Source organism: Genypterus blacodes, unplaced genomic scaffold, assembly GCF_046128005.1.
Source record: "Genypterus blacodes isolate CSIRO-AG114 ecotype Tasmania unplaced genomic scaffold, CSIRO-AGI_Gbla_v1 ptg000010l_1, whole genome shotgun sequence".
Taxonomy (NCBI): domain Eukaryota; kingdom Metazoa; phylum Chordata; class Actinopteri; order Ophidiiformes; family Ophidiidae; genus Genypterus; species Genypterus blacodes.
Window position 1 is genome coordinate 803,834 of NW_027466824.1, and position 21,167 is coordinate 825,000.

Genomic DNA, 21,167 nt, shown 5'->3' on the forward strand with positions numbered 1-21,167 from the left:
TTTGTTAAAGCGATTCACCTTCCGGATCTGAGCGCCGCTGCGTCCTTCACTGACATTCATCTAAAGCCACAGACATAAATTCAATCAGTAAACATCCATATTCATGCCGCTGCTAATTTACTCGCATTAATGTGCGTACACAGCCATGACACACACACACACACGGACACACACACACCAGTTTAGATGCTAATGAGGACACGGTGTTATTTGTCCTGTTTCCTGTATCTCTTTGTTTTGATTCTGATCTTAATCCTGATTTCAGTTCTGACCCAAGCTCTGGTCCAAACACACACAGAGCCCATGCACCCTCTGGTACAGCAGTGTGAGCTCCCACCGTGGTGTCATCAGGTTGTAAACGGGACTCTTTTCCGTCCCCGCAGCACGAGGTCATCGCCGTGTCGGAGAAGGTGATCGTGCGCTTGGAGGACCTGGTGAAATGGGCGGTACCGGACCTCTCGGGATGGACGCACGGGCTGAAGGCAGAACCCCTCAAGGCGTCAGTGGTGCGGGAGCTGGGGACCAACGGGAGGCGAGAGGCCCTGCACCGCTACAGGGAGAGCACCCTGACCAGCGGGCTCAACTTCAAGGACGTCCAGCGGGAGAGGACGCAGCTCGGTGAGGACCATGACTTCCATTCCCACTTTTTCCCTGCCGCAGCTTTGATTGTTTGTATGTTTTTTGTGTTTATTGTCCTTTGGTTGGTTTAACAAGCGCGGTGTTGATTTGATTGACGTAATTAAATTGGGTAGTTTGCAGTTCCTCCCATTACACTGAGCTGAAAATAACACTAATAGAAGCAGGCCAGAGGTAATGGCAGCCTGTTTGCCAACGCATTACCATAACACGGGATTACAGCTCTGCGTCCTGTGTGCGCGCGTGTGTGTGTGTGTGTGTGTGTAACAAGAGCAGAGCGGCACTGGAAAAAATCACTTCATTCAGCTGGCAATGTAGCATTTAAATAATGGAGTCACATCAAGCTGCAGTCCGCCGTGTTTGCACATCCAACACTTGTTTTTATCTGCGGCCTCGGTTTGTAATTGGACGCGTATCTCTGCAGCTTTAAGGATCATTGCTGTTTGTATCTAAACGCCGCTCGGGTTTATTCATCATACACACGGAGCCAATAAGTGTCAGGGAAATGTTTGATTCTGTCCTCGGCCCCGGGGTCTCCTCACTCCGGCGTGAACCATGAATCAGACACAACATAAAGCTGGACGCTCCTCTGCTGATGACTCATCTAAAGCCAGGGAGAAACTCTGGCATTTCAGCCCAATAATCAGCGAGAACATAATGTTCCCTTTGAAGCTGTTTTCCACTAATTTGCCTCCCGTTCACATGGCTGTGATGTAATAACGTCTAATGCTGATTACAATGCTGTAATGCAGCTTAGAGAATATCTCAAGCTGGGGGGAAAAAATGGTGCAATAACAATGTGTCATGAGTGATCGCCTGTCTGTCTGCCTGCCTGCCTGCCTGTCTGTCTGCCTAAAGTCCCTAAAACCAGCATCTATCTATTATTCACTTTGACCGTCGGCACAAGAAGCTAAACTGCAGCAGCGTGATAATCGGCGGCCATCTTTCTGTGGAAAAGTGTAGTTTATTGATGACCGTTGCGTCGCTGCTGCCGGCTGGGGTCTTCCAGGAAAGACGAGCGGCCGTCTGATTGTATCGCCGGCTGCCGTAGTGCCCTTGATTACACCCTCCACATTGTTAGAATCTCATACGCAACAAAAAAAGGGCAAGAGGATCGATAAAGGATGCTTTGTTGTTCAGCTATTGCGGCGATCAATACGCTTTGATGGAGCTCGTGTCCCTGAGTGATTGTGCACTTACAGAAATGGATTTGTCACCCCGCTTCTTAACCGATGTTATGTTCCATATCGCAGCTGTCCATGAATGTGCCGCAGTGCTGGAGACGCTATAGATTTATCTGTTGTCAGTGGAATATCACAGAAATGATTCTATTGTTACTGAGGTGTGTGTCTGTGTGTGTGTGTGTGTGTGTGTGTGTGTACGCATGCATGTGTTGCTAATGAGCAGAGTTGCCGTTAATGACTCCATCAGGCTGTTTCTAAATGCACTTGTCACTCCGATGGGACACTCCGCCAGAGAATCTGCCCACTCAGCAGAACCGGCTCAGACTCTGGCAGGGCACCAGAGACGCACACACACGCGCACGCACACACAAATTCACACACGCACTCACACACACACACACACGCGTTAATATGCCGCGCAGCAACAATCAGTGGTGTGCACTCACTTATTCATTTGTTTGTTTGTTTGTTCGCTGTGTCTTTGGCGTGCGTCAGTTGTTGACTGTCGAGAGAGAGAGAGAGAGAGAGAGAGAGAGAGAGAGAGAGAGGGAGAGGAGGGGAGAGAGAGAGAGAGAGACTCACTCACTTATTCATCAAGGCGATGCATGTAACTCTGAGCAGAGGAGAAATATGAAATATGCCACTGCAATGCTGCTGACTATTGAAATGAAATATTCATGCTCCAGTATCAGATCAGATCTCAAATCAGCCTTAAAGCGTCCTGTGGCTCCATGTTTGTAATTCTAAGCGGTGATGTTCAGTCATGGACTCTTTCTTTTAATGACATAATTCCATATTGTGTTGTGGGCGGTGTTTTCACTCAGCAGCCCGGAGTGGCTCTGCCGGTGTTACCTGACTGATGTATTTGCAGATTGCTTTTTCTCTCCCTGATCTTGTAACTATGTCAGAGGAATTGGATTTTTCCCCATAACAGGATACTGCAGCACAACCACAGGCTGCACACAAAACCCATTGTGAGCTAAAGAGCAATAATGTGTGCTATTGTTATCGAGGGAAAATTCTAAAATTTTCCAAGCGCATATCTTAACTTTTCCTGGCCAGCTGCCAGCGCTCTGTTGTACATCTGTCTCACACACACACACACACACACACACACACACACACAGCAATCCTGCAAGACAAATGTGTGTCTTGAAACACAGCGGTACTATTTCTGATCTAAATTACAGAGTTTGCTGAGAGAACAAAGCCCTTTTTTTCTCTCTCACGCACAGAAACCCAAGACGCCTGCACGCAGTAATTAATTTGAGAAACAAGTGACCTTCGCCGCTGTCCTGCCGCATTGAACACAGTTATTCTCCCAAACCTGCGAGGCACGGAGAGACGATTGGTATCATAATTCAAATTCCATCTCAGGCTCCGGCGTTGGAACACACACTCCTCTAAAGCCCGGTTGACCTGGCAGACAAGAATGATGCTACTTTGTTATTGTCCTATAAAAACCAAAAAAAGCAAAATGGCTGACATCAGCAGAACAGAGCCACTCTCACCTCGCAAAAGTCGCAGCGACAACCGCCATCAGTTTGTGCGTAAGTAAGCGTCCGCTGGGCCCCGTGTGTTTAGGTTCTTACATAATTTGTAATGTGATTCACTTAATCAGGTAATGCAAACTGTCCGCTCAGTTTATCTTGCGCGGCGGCGGCGGCGGCGGCGAGCATTAAGGCTTCTTTTTACAGTGCAATCCACCCGGGATGGCTTGCCAGGGAAGTTTACATTCTGCCCCTCTATCTCTCCCCAGAGGACTGGCCTGATTTTTTTCCCATTTCTGCCTGACGAAATTGGTTTCTGCTCGTATACTACAAGGCCGCGCCGGCCGTCGGAGGGCTGTATCTGCTGATACACTTTGCTGGCTTGTGCCGGGAGAAACGGAGAGAGAGAGAGAGAGAGAGAGAGAGAGAGAGAGCAGGATAAGAGAAATAATAATAAAAAGAGAAACTAAAAAGGAGTGTTCGCAGCTCAGTAGTCTCTCCGCCTTGTGTTTCTTCAATCCCAGCCTTTAGCCGGGGAGAAGACTGAGAGCGGAGACGATGTGGAGGATTATACAAGGTCAAAGCTCGCGACTCCTGCATTCAGAGAGCGTTGATGGTGCGTCTGACTCCTGCTCTCACCTCTCATGTCTGCCTGGTTCCTCCTTCAGCGTCTGAGGGATCCAGGCGGAGAAAACATCCAAAGAGGATCAAAGAACAATGTTGCTTGGAATCATAATAGATGTCTGACAGGCTTGTTATTCACATCCTACATCTTTGACTCTTCACACTATTTCTCTGCTCTGCTAAATAGATGAAACCGTGCAATTACCACTGGCTAATGTGGAAACTTGACTACATGGAAATTAATCTGCCAGTGCTTTTCAGGGACATTTGTTGAGCGTTAAAAGACGGCGAGGAGAAGACGTTCCATTCCAAAGCAGGGAAAACAAATAAAACTAAAGTGAATCTGTGAATCTAGCGAGCAATAAAATGTAAGATAAGACGAATAAATAAAAGATTAAGTGGAAGAAATCATAGAATATAAGAAAAATAATGAGGAAAGTTCAATAAATGGTTTGAACCAGCTAAAAAAATAGAGCAAGTGAATTAATGAGGCTGATGTGTGTAAATCTGGATAGAGCGCTGAATAAAACAAATAAGGAGTTAAAGGATGGACGAGTAGGACTTAATAAAACATGGATGAAAACAGACTTAAAGAATGAACAAAGGGGGGGGAATAAAGTCATAAATAAGGCAGCAGGCTCATATTGGCCAGAATAAATCGTCACGCGTTCGCTTTAAGCTCGCGGTTTAAGAATTGCGGTATTTTCCAGTCCCCTCAGGTCCCCGGGCGCTCGGCTCCAACACTTAGACGCATAACAAAACTCGCCATAAGTTTTCAGTCACGCTCATTCAATCAAGCGCACTGACATTATAGATTCCGGGAAAAAAATGCACAATTGCACTTTTATGATTAGCAAGAAACACGGCGGGACATTTTCTCCTTCAAGCAGCAATAACTGACATGTTTTTGCTGCGTTTGTTCAGCGTGTGTGTGTATATATACAGTATATAATGTCAAATCAAGCAGAGTGTGTGCAGCTCTGCAGCCTAACAGATCATTTCATGTGATCAGAGCTATAAACCTACACGGACGGGCCGGTAATAGAGGTGTATCGCTGCTGTTCAAGATGCTTTAGAGCCGCGCCTGCTCGCCGCGTCTCCCTCCGATGCTGCGTCTGATCTGTATGCCAGGCTTGGCACACACACACACCCGACTTGATATCCAGACAATATTTCAGTCGGAACGTTTCAATTTGATGTGGAGGGTAGATTCTGTCCCTTCTCAGAGACAGTTGGGAGCGTTACAGAATGTTTATGCTGGTAGAGAGCGGCGATAAGGAGACAGACAGATGCCGTCTTCCCATGCTTGATTTGTCTCCGTGACAATACAGAACGATATTTAGGACTTTGCTATCGCACATGGAAGTGTTTTATGTTGCGGCTACAGCGTGGGAAGGAATAAACGCTCTCTTGGAAAGATAAAGGGAAGGTGTCGCGGTGTTACAGGAATAAAGTTAATGTTGTGACTGTGACAGAGAAAGAGCCCCGAGCTCTCGCAAAAACATGCTGCACTGTACTCAGTTCAAATATGTGGCAGATTGTATCGTTTGCACTTGTTTGCTTTACGCCCGGCAAACATATTTGCTTCCCCTTCTGCGATTTCCAGCTGAACTAATTCAAGAAACTGTCTAAAATCCCTTTTGAAGTAATTTAATGGAGTGTTTGTATTGATTATGTGCCTCCCTGACCTCCCCTCTTTGCTCTGGTGTGATTTCCCCCCCCGCCTTTTAGTGTGTGTGTGTGTGTGTATGTGTGTGTCAGAATCATCTTCATTATGCTCAGACCTGTAGGAGAGAGAATCACAAGCTGTTTTTCCTCACTGATCTGCTCATATCATTAATTCCCGTCTGACTGTGGCCTGGCCGGAAGCCAGAGAATTCTAAATCTGTAAGCAGTAAATTGTGTGCCGGGGTGGAAAAATCTATTAGATGTTTGAGCATGCCTCGAATATGAATGGACGAGAGACAGAGAGCGAGGGAGAGAGAGAGAGAGACCACCTAACACCCGAGCCGTATCCTGTTATGGCTCCACAGTAATCAAATTCAGCTATGTTCATTAATAATTTGTGTTATTTTATTTCTGGAATGTCACATAATGTGTTTTTTTGACAGCGCACGTGTGTGTGTGTGTGTGGGAGGGTGAGGAGGAGGGAGGAGGGGAGTTGGGGTAGAGGAGGAGGAGCGCTGCAGCGGTGGATGGTTAAACAATGAGAATGGCCTCAGAGGAAATGAAGAGCTCCGTCTCTCCATTAGCGAGGCCTGAAACAACAGTTGTGTCTCTCTTCTCTCCATTAGTCAGGTCTGGAACAACAGAGACACTATTGATGTGACCTCTGCCAGGCATTTTAAATAGAGAAAAAAGGGAACAAGGTTGTTACATTGAAAATCCTCTACATTATCCGCCTGTAATAAATATTTCCTAATCTTATTCAGGCTGTTTGTTCTCGCTCTATTAGTCACGACCAGCATTGAAATCGCACCCACAAAGAGGTTCTCTCTGAGATTGTGTAAGTGTCTGTTGATTTAGGAACATTTTCTTTTCTTAAACAAATCTCCTGCCAGTTCCAGTTACTCTGACTCATAGTTGCGTGTTACCCAACCGAGCAGCCTTTCAGGAGAGATTTCTCTATTCATCTTTGTCAAAAATGATGCAACATAAATATTTCCGCACATATTTGGTTTCAAACATCCCTCTCTGCTTGCTGTTTGTTTGATCCGTGTATCTCTCTCTCTGCTTTCACTAAGATATGGATTCAAGTGCGGCAGCGAGTGTTGCAGTGCTGCTCAGTAGGCACACTAGACATCACAGATTGTACATTTAATAACTCTGCATATTTTATGAGCTTGCCAGTCCATCTGCTTTATGAATGCATGTAAAGCTGTCCTCTTGTGGAGGCCCTGTTGGGTTTTATCAAAATGAACTGCCAGTGCAAATTCTGCCAAATCAACACGGAAGAAAATACAAGGAAGAGAAGGAAATAAGATGATTCATGTGAACACGACTCACATTGTTGCATTGTGTCTACTCTCTCTGACAGATGAATACAGATTTGGTTTTACTTTGTGTTAGAATTGATTTTCTATTTTCAGGCTTGAGTCTTTTTACCCTCAAAGAGTTTGTTTTTCTATTTACTTATCTACAGTATAAGGTAGGTAGGTGGGTGGTTAGTTTGTTAGTTAGTTAGTTCATTAGTTAGTTAGTTAGTTAGTAGGATTACTTTGATCTTCATCCCGAGGTGGATCCAGAAATGATTCCTTAACATTGTGAGTTACAGTGTTTTTTTTTAATAGTTTTGTATCGCAGCAATGTCATTGAAAAAAAAGTGCATTTATCCCACGCTAAACTATAAATAGGAGCAATTTGGTCTGCGTCCAGATAAGCTCACAGATCTGGCAGATTCAAATGTACGCTGAGACACAGACGCACACATTAGTGGAATTGCTGCACAATAACAAATAGCATGGGGCAACAAGTCATTTGTTACCGAGCACACAAACAAGTTTAATGCATCTTTAATAACTACTGAGATACATCCAGAGAAATGTTGTGTTTGTTTCTCTTTTGGACAAATTTAAGTCTAGGCTTGTTGCTGGAGGAACGCTCTGCTGTGACACTTGAAGCTGTAGTTTGTGGCGCTCCAGTTCTGAATCGTTCCCGCCATTGTTTGTAAACTGAGGCAGGATTTATTTAGCTAATATGTAATATTTTGTCCACAAATGTAAACAGAGCTTCCATCAGTGCTCAGCTGTCTTGCCAAGTGAAACATGTCATTTAAATAGAGTTGTAAATACTCGCTGTCTCCATTAGCAGCCAGTGATGTAGCTTAGCACAGTGTGATGCTAGGTGGTGGTGCTAGGTGTAGCGGCGCTAACGCTAACAATACCCTTCTCTCGCCTGAGCAGATAGAGCTCACTTTTGTTTGCTAGCGGAGGTGAAGGATGTGACTAATTTTTCACTTTGGTTTGTCACAGACAGGTTATTATTTTTCCACACACTCATAATTCAGACAGCCAGGATTTCTAACTTCCTAACCCTGCTTTATTAAACTACATTACCCAGGGTGCATCAGGGTAAGAAGTCATACTGGGTTGCTCATGAGAAGTGCTGGTACACTAGAAATCCTCCCAGCACTCCACAGAGTGTAATAGAAAAGTGTGTGTACCAGTGAGCGCCGGGCCACTTCAAGCTCCATGTAGGAGCCCAAGTAGCCATTATATCATTTAACTGCCAGTTTCTAATTTAACACAAGTGTAAAACATCCAGCTGCACCTCTTAATAGCAGCACACACACCATCAGTGTTTTCTATCTTTTCCTTCCCGTAACTTAATGAGACAGAACCGTGCAGTGTTATGATAATGACGATAATAATAATATCATGAATTCCACGCGAGGGTGTGTGTTATGCAGTGTTAAATTGACTCCTACATTAAAAATCCATTTGGTTCTACCTCAGAATTACAGTGTTGGAAAAACACACTGAGTCAGACCTGCGCCGAGGTAAAAATAACTCCCAGCACTGATTGCAGATCAGCTTCTCGACATCCACTTAATATCTGTCATAATCTGTGGCGGCGCAAACTGATGGAAGAGGGTCGCTGAACCGGGCTGCAGGATATATATACTGTAGAACACGCTATGGAAGATAGACTTTTAGCCCTGGCAGAAATAACACAGTGTTCATTTCACAGCACAGAGGTAATGCATTTTTCCTGCATTGAAAGGTAATTGCAGTGGGGCTTTGATAGATTCCAGACCTATGAGAGAGCAGAACACAGTGTGTGTGTGTATGTGTGTGTGTGCTCATTCCTGCCTGGATACATAACTCCTCTAAATGCTTTTATTAGCACAAAGAAATACAAATGACATAATTTGTATGTGTAGAATATCTCCGTGCAGATGGTGTCATGTATTTTGCTTTCTTCGATACATGGAGTGCCAGAGCAGTCGGAGGGAGTTTGTTGGCTGCAAACAATAGATCATTGACGCCTCTCTGTCCTCTTTCTCAACCTGTCAGTCTGTTTCCTTGTTATGTACTGGCCTGAGGAGCACTTGGCAAAATGTGAGGCATTCAGTCCGTTCTGTGTCCCCCCCCCGCACCCCCCCTGATTTTCCCCCTAAGGCCATAACTCAGTTAGGGCTGTTTGTTTCATTTGACGCGTCAGAAGATAATGTTAAAAGTTAACAATAGCCCGCTCAGAGACTCCCTCCCCACGTTCCTCAGTAGATCTTGCTTTAATCCTCTCGTTAAACAGATGAGCAGACGCAGAGATAGCGCAGAATAAACCTTTTTTTTTTTAATCAGGAAATACCCCCTCGTTTCAGTGTTCTGCCTTCATAGGGAACAAAATGATTCCACAAGCCTCTTTGACCATTTATAGCCTCTGGATCAGCACGCACACATGTTGCCAATCATCAGTACGACAGGCATCCAGCAGCAGTTTGATAACAGATGTCTTTGCCTAATCATTTCTGTGTTTCATGTTGTTTTCAATTTATGTCAGTATATATAAAAACTGTGTTATGGCTCTTGGGTGAGTTTCATGTGAGATAATGACCAACAGAATATAATAAACAGGAAAAAATATAGCAAACAAACGCCAGAAGGGTGCTCATTAGAGTGCATGCCTCCATCAGAATGAGTCTAATACAGCCATTACTACTCCTCCTCCTCTTCTTCTTCATCTTCTTATTATAGTCTCATATCTTGCACCATTTGTAAATTCCGAATCAAAACAAAAATGTTCTGGGTTCTTCTCTACATCATGCCTCAGTATTCCACCAGAGTTTTGTCAAAATGAGCTCAGAACCTTTTCAGTTAATCCTCTAACAAACACACATGCATAAACAAACACGGGGGAAAACATGATTAAGCACTTAGGTAAGAGACAAACAGATAAGTGCGTGTTGGGGACGGATGGATGTCACTTTCACACGAGCAGTGAAACCTGATCTACTTGTTACCGTCTGACTGAACGCTAACTGCAAAAACCTATTTGAACCCGGCGCTGCATAATCTTGAGTTCAGCCCGGTTAAAGCAGCAAGTTTGCCAGCGTCAGAGGTCGTCGGGTCTAATCTGGAGTGAATCAGTTCATTGCCAGCCTGGTCGCAGTTCATCAAACATTACCCGCATGTTTAGATAGAGGCCGCGTACGTCACACGGATAACAGAGCTGCCTTAGGAAAACGGTTGTTTCAGGGGCCGGGCTGGGGAACTTCAAAAGCAGCCGGAGGAGAAAACAGTTGTTAAGAGTTTTGGGTGCCATTAGAATGTGTAATCAAAACTAATTGCACAGCGAAGTTGTATTCCAAAGCAAATCCATCAGTTAGCATTTCTGGGGGTTTGCTTATGTGTCTGCAGCGTGCTTTATATCCATGACAGCACATAAACAAGAAATCTGAACAGATGGCGTTGGTTTTTAATGACATATTGCTTTCTGTAAAGTCTCCCTCTAAGCCTCAAACTGAAACATTTCCCCTTGGGGAGCTCCGGGCTCTAGTTGTTATCATTCACTGCTAATGTCACTCTTTTCTTTGCCACATTGTCAAGTCCTCCAGCTAAATAAATCCAATGTAAATTGAGTATTGTGCTGGATGTAATTATTGAAAAGGGTTCCAGTTGGCTTAACTCTACAGGCTGTTTATTTTAAGCCTTCCTCCTCCGTACAGATCTGATGATAGAGGGAGCAGCAAAGAGAGGAGCTCTTATATAATGACAGGAATTCACAATGGATCCATGCTGAATGACAACAACACCCCCCCCCCCCCTGCCCCCTCCCCCCTCATTTTTCTTTCTCATTACAGTTTTACCACTGGGAAACATGCATGTCCCAAATAGCCTTTAGTATTATTCTTTCCTCTGTTGGCTCCCTCCTCCTCCTCCTCCTCCTCCTCCTCCTCCTCTCTTTCCTTTCTTTTGCTGAAAACATATTAAAGCGTGTTTCCTTTTGCTCTGTATACGCCCGGAGAAATAAGTCTAAGTTGATAATGGGCCCCCGTCTTTGAGGAAATACACATGGCAACTTTGATCTGGAATGGCATGTAATTCCTTGCCTGACCCAATTCCAAATCTTCTGATAAGATATATATTTCTCCGCCTCTCCCTGTCTCTTTTGCTCTAACCTTCCCGAGGAATCCACTCAAATGGGAACTTGCTGTCCTATTATAGCCAAACATGTCATCCATTTCATTCTGCGGGAGGAGGATATGTTAGACAGAAATGCTGTCCACTACAGGCTGAGCTGGGGAAACTATGCACCCCCCCCCTTCTCTCTCTCTCTCTCTCTCTCTCTCTCTGTCTCTCTCTTTCTCTTTCCATCTCGGTGACAACCTCTGAGATCTCTGATCACAGCTGCTCAATTGAGTTTGTGTCGGACAGAGCTGCGTGACAAATGAGAGTGGCCGTCATAGCAGATAGAGTATCATCACCTTGGTGTAAAAGCTTTTAGGCTGGTTGGAGGAGAGCGTAACAGACACACACAGAGGTTTCTCTACCTCGCTTTTCAATCATTTGTTTAGTCCAAAGGCAGCTGGATTTCTGCAGCCAAAGCTATGATAGTTGATTAAATTTACTCCCAGTGGCATTTGCACATTTCACTTCTCACAGAGCAGATTGTTTTTAGTCTCTGAATTGACTGCAGCATAAGTGGATTGACCCCCGAAACCCAGCAGTAGTCTTTCATTAGTCAGGATGTAGTCGGGGAGCAGACAGTGAACAGTGTTTAGGGCCAATCCATCACAACACAATAGAGGATCAACATGTTGCCTGCCAGTCCCGCTCCTCGCAAACCGGTCCGGCTCATCCCGGGCTGTAACAGCGGCTCATCACTCCTGTAGGCTCGCAGTAATCATGGTTTCAGCTTTCCTTCTCCGTGGCTGTAATAATTCCGAGGGGCCAAAGCTATAATTTCAACCGAGGCATGTAAGGGGTCCTTAGGAACGTTCTCATTTGTCACCGGGCTCCTGTTGTTTTTTTTTTGATAGTCAAAAGAACCAATTTGGGTTTTTGACAGGGAGCCCCTCTGAATAATTCCTTCATGTATTACAGGACCTATTAAATGCAAACTTTTCAATCTGGCAATCAATAAGGCAGGCAGCTTTCTCTGGCCCCGTGCCAGACGCATTAGGGCTGCGAGCGATGGTTGCTAGGGAGCTGAGCCTGCTCAGGGGAAAGAATGTTTAATGTAATAGAATCACATAAATCAACTGGGGGAAAGTGCTTGTGTTGTTTTTCCTCTTCTCTTCTCTTCTCTTCTCTTCCTTTTCTCTTCTCTTCTCTCTTTAACTAAAACCATTTAATATGGGTGTGTGTTTTTCAAAATGTGGTGTGGACATTTTTTTCCCTCCTCTGTCAACCACAAGAACATCTGGGATGGAATTAAGCCGAGAATCTTTCTGTGTGTTTGATTATGTGTTGGTACAGTTTCATGTGTGTACTAGCGAGCCTGTGTGTGCCTGTGTGTGTGTGTGTGTGTGTGTGCAGCTTGTGTTTCTATGCAGAGCTCCGTGTCCTCAATTCTCTGAACACTTGAATAAATTGAGGTGAAAATTATATAAATGTTTCTTTTTTTTCTTTGTCACAGGCCACTGCCCCACCCTGCTGAAATGAATGAGGCACTTTAGTGCTTTACTATAATTAAGAACAGGAGCCAGCATGCACGGAGAGATCTCTTTCTCTCTTTCTCTCTCTCTCTCTCTTTCTATGTTTTTCTCTCTCTTGCTCTCACTCCCCCCCCCCCCCCCCCCTCTCACTCTCTCGCTCTCTCTCTCTCTCTCTCTCTCTCTCTGCCCTCTGCACAGTTTCAATAGAACATTTCCTCTGGGTGTTAGTGCCCTTTTGTGAGAATATGATTCTCTTTGAAGAAGTAACACATAGACATGCCTTGTGAATGTAAACGCCTGGTATCTTTTAAATATCTTTTAAAGGGTTGTCAGTGTGTGTGTGTGTGTGTGTTTATGTGTGTGAGCACAGCTTGCAGCCCATGTCATGAGCAGGGAAAGGCGAGCTAATGCCTGTGAGTGATGCAATGTTGATGACAGGCCACTGAGTCATTTGCAAACACTCTGTTATTCGACGTGGCCTCAATTAAACGAACATGAGAAATTATTCAAATTGTAGAAAATAAGCTCAGTGTTTGCGACATACTGTGTGATTGCTTTGCTTTATATCAGTGCGGTGATTTATTGATGCCACATTTTCCGCATGATTAATGTGATTTTGTTTACACCACAGACGAGCTCGCAATTAGTAAAATGTTCTCACACATTTTGTTTAATTCCACATCGTGGAGTCACTCACAGATCTATCAAGCTGTGAATCATGCAAATGCAATGAATTAAACTCATTGTTTTATGTAATTTTCCCTTGGTAGGAAACAGGAGATTGCTGCTTGTGCAAACGCGACCCTCAGCCCACCCGCATGCATCATTTCCATTTGGTGTCATTGACAGATGCTGTTCGCTCTTTATTTGGTCAGGTTTCAATAACATGAAACCAATAGCCAGATTGGACGCCTGCTGCTGCTTATATAGTCCCCTCTCAGTGTCATGTCCCCTCATTGAGAAGTGTGGATGCTGCAGGAGACGAGAGAGAGAGAGAGAGAGAGAGAGAGAGAGAGAGAGAGAGAGAGAGAGAGAGAGAGAGAGAGAGAGAGAGAGAGAGAGAGAGAGAGAGAGAGAGAGAGAGAGAGAGAGAGAGAGAGAGAGAGAGAGAGAGAGAGAGAGAGAGAGAGAGAGAGAGAGAGAGAGAGAGAGAGAGAGAGAGAGAGATGTTATATATTATGAAAAGAGGCTAAATGGAAACGGGGCAACCTCAGAGATCAATACTGAGCACAGGAGCAGAAAGCCTGTAGGATGGAGAGAGAATACAAAACAAGAACCTTCACTTCTCTCCCTTTCTTTCTTTGCCCTTCCCTCTCTCCCTTCTCCCTTTTCTCTCTTTCCCTCTCATGCGGCGTTGTTATTGTCTGCCTGTTTTCAAGGCTTGTTTCCGTGCAGCCGCGCCGCTGGTGTAAGAAGGGAGAGGGAGAAAAAAAGCTCAAATATGAAAGTGACATTATTGGCTGTGGGTTCCACCCCCTCGCCATTTCACGCCAACCCCACAAAAGCAGCAGGGGGATCCAGTAAATTCCTTGGCTGAGCAGATAATGTGGAAATGTTGACACCAGCAAATTTGAGCGGAGTGAGTGATTTAAGGACTGCGCCGGGTGACAGAGAGCATGAGAGTAATGGTTTTCAGCTTTCCCCTGCTCGCCTGTGACAGAGCAATGAGACACACTCGCCCCGAAGATCATTTCAGAGCTCGTGGGCAGGTTGAATATTTTTTAAAGCCGGGTCAAAAAAACTAAATGACACAGTTTACACGAGTCAGATTTGGGTTTTTAATGAGCGGCTGTGGATCTGCTGCTGTGCACTGTCACAGTTACAGCTGGATTTATTCTGGGCGTTTGAAGCCACTGCAGAAATCCTCCAATGAAAACAAGGGAGAGAGAGAGAGAGAGAGAGAGAGAGAGAGAGAGAGAGAGAGAGAGAGAAATGAAGAGGAGCAGAAACACAGCAGTGCCTTGCTCCTTCCTTCCTCTGCCTGCTAGGAAAATCCAGTGCTATCAGTGTTGTTTCATCTGACATTGCAGTGCAGCTATTCATCCAGCTGAGCAGCCGCTTGAACTGCAGCTAATGAGTTTCATGTCGCATGCGGCATTTCAGAGATATTTGATTAGGACTCATAATTTATCTTGGGCTTATCTAACATGGAAACAGAGACATTTTGCCTGTGTGCGTGTGTAATTAACACAATGTTCATTATTTCCTCTGGTGTAGTACAGTGTCAGAGCATGTTGTCATTATAATCATTCCTCCTGCTATTACTCTGCTGCTGCTGCATGACCACATACGGATGATTATTGAAAAATCCCCCCACAAATAGAAGAGATCATCCAATACAAACCCAGCCTGTCCATATTGTGCACATTTGTTACAGTATATTGTTTTCACCGTGTGTGTGGACAGCTCAGTGTTGTTATTGTGCTGAAGGCCACAGCAGCACAGCACCGCCTCTCCTGCTCTATAGGAGCTCAGGGTTTCTTTAGTTTGCTGTCATGATGAATCCATTATAATCAACTATTCAGGTTTTTAAAAAAATCACATTATTGATTATTTCTCTATGTGACCTCACCATCCAGCCCTGCTGTCTATGGCTTCAATTGCAAATAAATTAAATTATATACAATAAATAATAAATGGCAAATCAAGTGAAGGATAGAAAAATAACAGGAGTAAAATATAATATAAGTAGTATAACATATGACCGGCTCATAACTCTGTTAGCCGACATTCCGGTAAATTATTATTATAAGTGACAGTAATCCATTAACTTATCAATATCATGTGACTGAATTATAATGATTAACGAAAATTGTTATTAGTTGGGATCGGGCATTTTCCACATACACATACAAATGTCAATGACTCAATCATGTAAACAACCAGTAGATGAATTGATGATCAGAATAATGCACACTGACAGCCTGTGTGGTTGTGAGATGCAGGATGCGTGCATCGTTAAGGAAGCTGCGCCTGTCGTCACTCAGATCTAATCAAACGCTGTGGAGGTGCTGTCACATATCAGGTTTACCAGTTTGACACGTCTGTAGGTTAAACATGTTGTATGTGTTGGATCTTTGCTCCGTTCTCCTGCTCAGCCAAGGCGGCGCGGCTCGACGTCTTCGCACACAAAATGAAGAAATATGTGTGTTTTTCAGACGTTTTCCTGAAGTGCTTCCAAATCCTGCCTTCTCCTGATATAAATTAGCTTCTTATTTACATTAGTTTATATGTTGACATGGCATTGGCTTGATTTAGCTTCAGTAAAATCAACTCACAGATGCCTGAAATGAGTTTAGTGGCAGTTCATGGCAGTAAATATCAAGGCCACCTATATTTATGTCAAAGTGGCTTTATTGATGTAATATTGTTGCCAGTACAAACTATTGTGAAGCGTTTCTGCGTTGGCGAGTTCAAAGAAAAGCCAATATCTGATATTTGTGAATCGGCTGCTAAGAAGCATTGCAGTCATTAGTTATGTTGTGAAACAGAAACTGGCTATAAGCAAATATGGATGTAATGAAAAGAGAATTTAGTATTTCATGCTGCTACAGGCTGTACTCACAACTGTGTTACTGACGCTGGATCCTTCACTGCCAGGGGTTTAGATATCACAAACAATTAGATTTCAGGCCGTTGTAAGAGGAAACCAGCGGTTGCATGGAAGCGGAGAAACAATTCTAAAAACATGCATGACAGATGATACATGGCAGTAATATGAAGTATATGTGATTTGTAGTCAGTGAGCTGAAACAAAAACCACTGGTACAGTCAAGAAGAAGAAATACTGCACTTCAGGCAAAGCAGCTTTAGATTTTTATCGGCTGCACTGGTGTTTTATTCTGCAAGATAAAATCGATACAAGAAAGGAAGCTGTGTGCTGTAACTTCTCGTTTTGTTCACCGTTTCTGCTTTGCCCCTCATGCACGCACAAAATGTCGTATTCAAAGACTTTCCGGTAGTGAGTGGAGTTACACAGCGCTGGGGTTTCAGAGATTTGGACGCCTTTTTTCCCGGGGCAATCAGTGGTTTGCCGTTGAGTTTTATTTGTATTTCCTCTATTGTCCCTTTGGTGAAGTCCACTCGCTCCCACAGAGTCTCTGCACTCACATAACAACCCACTGGATCATTTAGAAGCCCAATTTTGGTCAGAACAATACCTGAAACAAAGACCGCAGAATTTCTTAAAGTGCTAATGTGTAAAGCTGCCATGTGACTGATGTCATTCTAAGGGCTTCCAGACCGCTAAAACCATTTAAGATGATTATTTATTCTCCACAATAATCTTCTCCACATCACAGCTTTGATGGGCCCCAAACATTTCTACAGTTGAAGGCTGTTACAACATAGATTTTAATCTGGGTCTGGATCTCATTGCTCAAGCAGTTGAACAGTTCCTGGATTCCCTCCAGAGTGTGTAATGTCTGTGATGAAGAAAAAGTGCAGAATTTTGGAATCCTGTGTGCGTTTGCCTGTGCAGAGCGGGTTGTGCTGGTTTGCTCTCGCTGGATGTTTCCATGTTGAGGCACAGCTGACGTCATTCATGCATTTGTCACATTGTGTATAGATTAGGGTTGTGTTCATGAATGTGTACAGTCACCAAACAGACTGGAACATCTGCTCAGATCACCTTATCTATTGTTTGCACCAGATGAGTGCAACATAGTGTTTGTTATCGTACATGAATGAGTAGAAGGTCGGCTTTGCGTTGTGTGTAACGAAGGTCATTCTATCATTTCTTCCCCCTCGTACACTCCGGCTTATTTTCCCTTCTGCTATCACATCAACTTCCAGTATTTTCTAATCATTACAGACCTCATTATCTTAAATTCTCTTATGATTGATTTTCTGCATTTTCCTCCTCAAAATACTTCCATCATCAAATCATTTCTCTGGCAATTCCGAGCAGCAATTCAGCGCATTTCACCCAATTACTCACAAGGCCCGGGAGCAGAGCCCTGACATTGTTGAATTCTTCAAATCTCTATCATAATATTATAATACAAAGAAACAAGGGTTTTTATGTATGTAGCAGTTTAATTTCATAGCAATCTGGGTGAAATTGCAAAGTGATTCTCAAAGAGGGAAATATGCAAATGGAAAGTCATAAAAGTACAAGCGGGCAGGAAATGAGCAATTAAACAAAAGACCGAGCACCAGTTTATAATTTGCCAGATAAGGACAATCTGAAAACTCACATATGATAACATAAAGGCGTCCCTTTGCCCCATTCAAGCTTCCATTATGATCACTGTGACTTTGTTCCGCCGTACCTAATTGTTCCTCGCAGCTCCACTTATTATACTTTCATTGGATATGTAAATGTAACACAGAAAGAGCTTATTGTGTTATGATAATGTGTGTATCAGGCAGAGTCCAAACCTCTTTACGCCGCTGTACTTTATCAGTTCATATTACCGTTTATTGAGTGGTGCAGTGAGCGAGTGAGCGAGCGAGCGGCGTTACTGTCAGCTGTCCTGTAGAGCAGTTATGACCCTGACACTATTGTAGTTTATGAGGTCAGGAGCTTTACAGCGTGTTCTCAAAATAATCTGCTGCACCACAGCTGTTTGATCAACACGCTATACTGCCACCACCGACAAGAGAGTGTGTGTGTGTGTGAGTGTGTGTGAGAGTGTGTGAGTGTGTGGTAGGGAGTAGATAGAGAGAAACGAGATAGCGAACGATCCGGGCAGAGAAAGATGGAGACAGAAACAAATTGCATAATGTTCTCACGGTGTCTTTAGCGCTCTGCCCCCCCCCCCCCCCCCCCCCCCTGCCCAACCAATTAGAATGCTTATGTAAAGATAAGGGGCGTCCTTTATTTTGAAAAGGTCGAGCTTTGAGAACAAAAGGAATGTTTTAAAGTGTACCTGGGTTTAGTTTATATCACAGGCACGCACGCACGCACGCACGCACACACACACACGCAGCACCGCAGCCTTTGTGTAGTTATTAATGCCCCGCAGCTCTCTCTCCAAATTGAATCTAATCAAGTGAAATGCTGTGAGAGTCCTCGGGAGAAGGAGCAGGTCTGACGGTGACCGCGCGCAATAAAATCCCTGACATTTGGAAACAAAACCCCCCTGTACTTCTGAGCTGTAATTGCATACGACAACTGCTGCAATCTTTGATGAATGTGTGGCCAAAGTGCGTGTGTGTGTGTGTGTGTGTGTGTGTGCAGTGTGATAGTAAGCCCAGGCTCCTGTGTGTGTGTGTGTGTGTGTGTGTGTGAGTGTGGCATGTGAACCTACTCTTGCATAGGCTTTGTGTGTGTGTGTGTGTGTGTGTGTGTATTGGGGGGGATCATGCTGGCTGAATGGTTTTAATCTCTCTCTTTTGAAGTGGTAGTCATCGGAGTACAGTGGAACTAATTACGCTGATTGTCCTGAATGCAGCTGCTGTAAATAGGATGTGAATAGTGTCCTTTCTGCTCCGCTACTCCTGCTCATTAATGATATCAGGCACAAGCAATAAAGTGGCACCAAAAGGGAGAAATGTTCTAAAATAGACCTGTTAAAGCGGCAGGTTGTGCCTGCAGGAGAGAGGAGGTGAAAAGCTCCCTCATTAGCCGCACCTGAAGCATTAACGTTCCAGCACAAGTCTCACTCGTGTTCTGTCTGTCTGAGGAGGAGGAAGAGGAGGAGGAGGAGGAGGAGGAGACGCCACAGTCAATAATTAATATGAGAATCTTGTCTCAAGCAAACTGCCTGTGCTTCAGCAGCCATTGAGCTGTGCAGACAGCTTTGTCAGCCAGAAATAATTAGCACAACAGCCTGTAAAGGCTAATGAATTTACAGAATGTGACATTGACTTACTCTCTCAATAACACGGGCACATGTATAATGGATCATTCAAACATGTGTTCTGCCCCGCTCTCCTTCACTGAGTGCTGCTCTATATTGCTGCATTATCTCTGCACAGCTGAAAAGACACTGAAGTGCCACACAACATGAAGGTTCAGGCAGTTTAAAGGTTGATTCCTCATGAAAGCAGCTACAGCAACATGGCCGACGCTCGCTCACTCGCTCGCTCGCTCGCTGCCGCCGTTGTTGTTTATGCGTAGCAATGTTACACTTTACACGTGGATAGTGAGGAAACTTGGTGAGGAAACTTGGCATGTTTCCTTTCCTAGATTGTGACAAGGTCAGAATGCTGCGATGGATCTGATTGGCTGTTTGGACTTCGGCTCAGACTTTCTGATTGGCCAGTTTGAAACCATTAGATACACACATAGATACACACATTTCTTGGGTTGGGCTCATGAGATTAACACACTGATTTTGACGTAAGCCAGTTGGTATCGAGTTGTTCAGTCAATCAGAGCTGAGAACAGGAATGTGAGGCGTAATGAAGCATTTCTTTATTTGAGCTGGAGAAGTGCAAATGACAGCAAAGCCCAGAGAGAATTAGTCAAAGTTCTAAAGTGCATTTAATACAGAATATTTCCCTCTCACCTGCAACTTGTTTGCGGTGTGAAGTCTCCATTACATTACATTACATTACGAGCATTTGGCAGACGCTTTTATCCAAAGCGACTTACATTACATTACCACCCTACGTAGAGGGGGGAGCAATTAAGGGTTCGGTGCCTTGCTCAGGGGCACCTCGGCAGGGGCTCGAACCGGCAACCCTCCGGTTCCCAAGCGGAAGCACTACCCACTGAGCCACTGCCTCCCTCCATAGTGATGAAAGACGTTTCCCCTCACAGTAACAGATGCATGTGCTGCTATGTGAGAAATGCAGGCCGGCAGCTTTACGCTTCTGCTGAGTCATGAGACTTTAATGGAGGATAATTACTTCAAAAGCTTGAAAGTCACAATGAAACTGTTTCACAACACATCAAGGTTGTTTTTTAAAATTCAGACTTGATCACCAGTTGGATATCAGAGCAGAAGAGAAACCTTTATTTTTTCCGAGCGGGGAGTGATTGTTGAATTATGAAGTGAATGTTTTGCCAGCGATGTTTCAGCAGAGACACTTTGTGCTCCAGGAAGGCATGGGATTGTGTTTGACAAGCTCAAACATTTGTCTTCTTTTTTTGTTTGGGCGTAAATTTCCAGGAAGTACGACCTGAAAAGCTTTTATGTCGTTTCATTAAATTAGAAATTGTAATTTTTGGAGCTTGTAAGGAGAAAAGTGGCTGTTAGGAAGACAAACTTGAGTTCTGATGCGGCCAAACTCACAGGCGCTGCTGGATTCCTCACTCTGCAGGATCATTCAGGGAGACTTGGCAGCAAGTGGCAGAATGTTCCGGAGCCAATAAACGATGTTACGGCTCAGAATAAAGCAGGAGAAACAGAAGAAGAGATGCTCTTTTGCTCCATATAGTTAACACACTTAACACTTTAACACATGAGACTCTGTGAAGTCTGAATGTTTAAATAAACACAAAGTAGTACATTTAAAAAAAGGACACTATGCTATTAAGTTGCTCTCTCCGTTTCTGATAATAGAACATAAAGTGTTGCTAGTATCTCTCCTCCTCTCCTCTCCTCTCCTCTCCTCTCCTCTCTCCTCCTCTCCTCTCCTCTCCTCTCCTCTCCTCTCCTCTCCTCTCTCCTCCTCTCTTCTCCTCCTCCTCTCTTCTCCTCTCCTCTCCTCCTCTCCTCTCTCCTCCTCTCCTCTCCTCCT

The 21,167-nt window shown here is 44.2% G+C and overlaps 1 protein-coding gene across 1 annotated transcript in view; it reads left to right on the forward strand.

Moving 5' to 3' along the window:
- Positions 1 to 21,167, forward strand: part of arid5b (AT-rich interaction domain 5B) — a 73,255-nt gene that overhangs the window by 12,784 nt on the left and 39,304 nt on the right. The window contains exon 3 of the mRNA XM_076158661.1: positions 384 to 618. Coding sequence (XP_076014776.1) covers positions 384 to 618 — 235 coding nt within the window. The remainder of the gene's footprint in view (positions 1 to 383; positions 619 to 21,167) is intronic.